The sequence below is a fragment of the Chenopodium quinoa genome, unplaced genomic scaffold (assembly GCF_001683475.1).
Source record: "Chenopodium quinoa cultivar QQ74 unplaced genomic scaffold, ASM168347v1, whole genome shotgun sequence".
In the NCBI taxonomy this organism is placed as follows: Eukaryota; Viridiplantae; Streptophyta; class Magnoliopsida; order Caryophyllales; family Amaranthaceae; genus Chenopodium; species Chenopodium quinoa.
In genome coordinates this window covers 982790-985507 of record NW_018743204.1, presented here as the reverse complement: position 1 = coordinate 985507, position 2718 = coordinate 982790, and the positions used below count along the sequence as shown (strand labels likewise).

At 33.3% G+C, this 2718-nt stretch overlaps 1 protein-coding gene across 1 annotated transcript; it reads right to left on the bottom strand.

Moving 5' to 3' along the window:
* Positions 1–241: 241 nt before the first annotated feature.
* Positions 242–2136, bottom strand: LOC110733782 (probable serine/threonine-protein kinase WNK6). Its single transcript, XM_021913841.1, has one exon. It carries the CDS (start codon positions 1700–1702, stop codon positions 500–502), a length of 1203 nt encoding a protein of 400 aa, XP_021769533.1. The 5' UTR covers positions 1703–2136; the 3' UTR covers positions 242–499.
* Between the last annotated feature and the right edge of the window lie 582 nt (positions 2137–2718).

The following is a 2718-nucleotide window of genomic DNA, read 5'->3' as shown; positions in this document are numbered from 1 at the left end:
TTAGTCACTTCAGATCAGACATTGTTACAGACATTGATTTGGGTTAGAAATTGAGATTTGAACGAAGCTTTTCCAAAACACCTTATTAAAGGATTCTCCTTGTTTACCATTAAGATAGAATGCATAAGATCTGGTAGTCATACAATATTTGTTTATGCAAGTATGATAATGCTTTTCGATATACGAGTCAGTCAACTAAGGAGTTGTAAACTTGTAATATATTCTCAGCGACATGCAATCATAGTAAATTACAAGTGTCACTAACATAGAAGAACGTGGAACTACAAGTTTTCGAGTGAGAAGAAATAAACCAACCAAACAAACCTAGAGTTCTTTTATTAATTGTCCACAAAACAACTTACAACCAAAGGATTTGACTTTAAAAATGTCCAGAAAAATCTATACTACTGGCTACGTCTAACAGAGAAATTGTATGAGTAAAGAAAGATCTACGACACTGATTTGCTATTCAAAGACAAGCTAGACTTTTACTGTCAACTCAATCAGTTTGCATATCCCTAACTTCAGACACCTGCTCAGTGGTCATTCGAAAAACTGGGCTGACCTCGCGCTTCTCACTTGTTATCTGAAGTAGTTTTTTCCGGGGAACATCTGAAGAACTCAGTTCTGTTTTCAATTTTTCCACAAGCTCAGAAACCAGTGACAATTCTGCATCAGACATTCTTGCTGACAAGCCTTCTTTCTTCATGACTTCCTGAGTTGTATCATTGACCGGGAAATCAAATTTAATCGGCTGTTCACTAGCAATAATCAACGCCATCTCAAAAGGACCAGTGCCCAAAGATTTCCCTCTCAACGTAAAAGGCCTAGGTTGCACTTGTAATCTATCTGGCCTCGGTTGAAGAAACGGACCATTCAAGAGTTCAATTGCTGTGGGTCTGTCAGATGCAGGACTCAGACACTTCTCAATGAATTTCTTAACCTCAGGATCTGTCACTCTGCTTAGTGCGGCAGGCTTTTCACCAGACTTAACCTTTGCACGAATATGATACTTGTAAATGTATTCGCTGTATGGTCTTTCCCGAGTAACCATCTGAAGCACACACATCCCAAACGAGTAAATGTCAATCAGCTCATTATAATAATATCCTTCTAGAAGTTCTGGTGCCATGAACTCAGGTCTGCAAGAAAAACTCTGTACAGTAGTATCCCCCTGTTCAAAAATCAGCGCGAGACCCAATTCTCCGATCTTCACAATGCTCGAGCTTCCATCAACAAATATGTTATCACAGTTAAGATCGCGATGAATGATCTTGGGATCATGCCTGTGAAGATGATCCAAACCTTTAAGAATCTGTGTACACCAATTCTTGATCGCGCTTATATCAGTTTTTTCATGTTTCCTGATATACTCTCCCATATTACCCGAAGGAAAATCCTCAGTAATCATGTTAATGTATTCCTTTTTATCACCAATCCAAGAATGGAAGCAACTCACTATATTCTGATGCCTCAATGACTTCAACAGTTGAGGTTCTGCACACAAACGCTCGAGCAAGTTCTTGTTCCTTAACGTTTTCGCTGTTAATTCTATCTTACTCCAAGCAATTACCTTACCAGTAACACCATCAATGCCGTTGTATACTTTCTTCGTAGCACTTTCTCTTATGATCGTTTTGTACCTTTTGTATCGCCCACTCGGATCCGTCTCGACAACTGGATCATTACTTGAAGAAGCCATTACTAACAACAATACAGAACAAGAAAAATGATTTGGGTTTGAAAAGGGATGATTCAAACTGAGTTTTGATGATTTTTTATGGAGTTTTGGATTCACTAAAGTACGCTAGTTGATGTATATTGATGATAGTTTTGTGGGATGTGATAGTTGTAAAATGAAGGAATAAAAATGCTTATATATAGAGGAAATAGTATGGCAGTTAGGATTAGTTATCAAGAAACAGAAAATAGCATTTCTTGATTTCTTAAAAAAAATAAAAATAAAAAGCCATTTCTTGATTTTTACTTAAAAAAAAAAGTACAGTATAAAAATTCTTTGCCGACTTTTGTTTAAGAAAATCTGTTATTCTGTTAGTAACAGAATCGAATAGTTAACAATAAAAAAAATACCGATCAAACCCTCAACCTCCTATAAGAGCAATAATCATTTTACCATCTAAGCCAATTATCAAGTATGTTATTAACATGTAAAAAAATTTATATAAGTGCAAAGCTTAAGGTTCAATTAAAATAAAATATACTAAAAAAAAACTCAATTTTAATTTGACAATAACAATTACAATTTTAAAAAGCCTTTAAAGCAACCCGGGACAATGCTCGGGCTACTCACTAGTTATGTAATTAATTAGTGTAACAAAGTAAAGTAAGCCGATTTCACAATATACATTATAAGAGGAACACTAATTGTTTTACATAAGTGGTTAAGTTATATAAAAGTCAGTTTTGTTCAATAAAATAATAAAAATAATAAAAATAATGTTACACAAATAAACAATACTAAGCAGAATTTAGTTTAATTAGTTTAGTTTAGTCGAGTTATGAATGTTGTTAACTTTAACTTAAATAATAATAATAATAACAATAATAATAATAATAATAATTATTATTATTATTATTATTATCATTATTATTATTATTATTATTATAAGTAGAGATTAGGGACTAAAATCAAAGTCAGAAACCTTCTAACCTTATTTGGAAAGTATTACTCCATATGGCGAAATAAATAAAAATAAA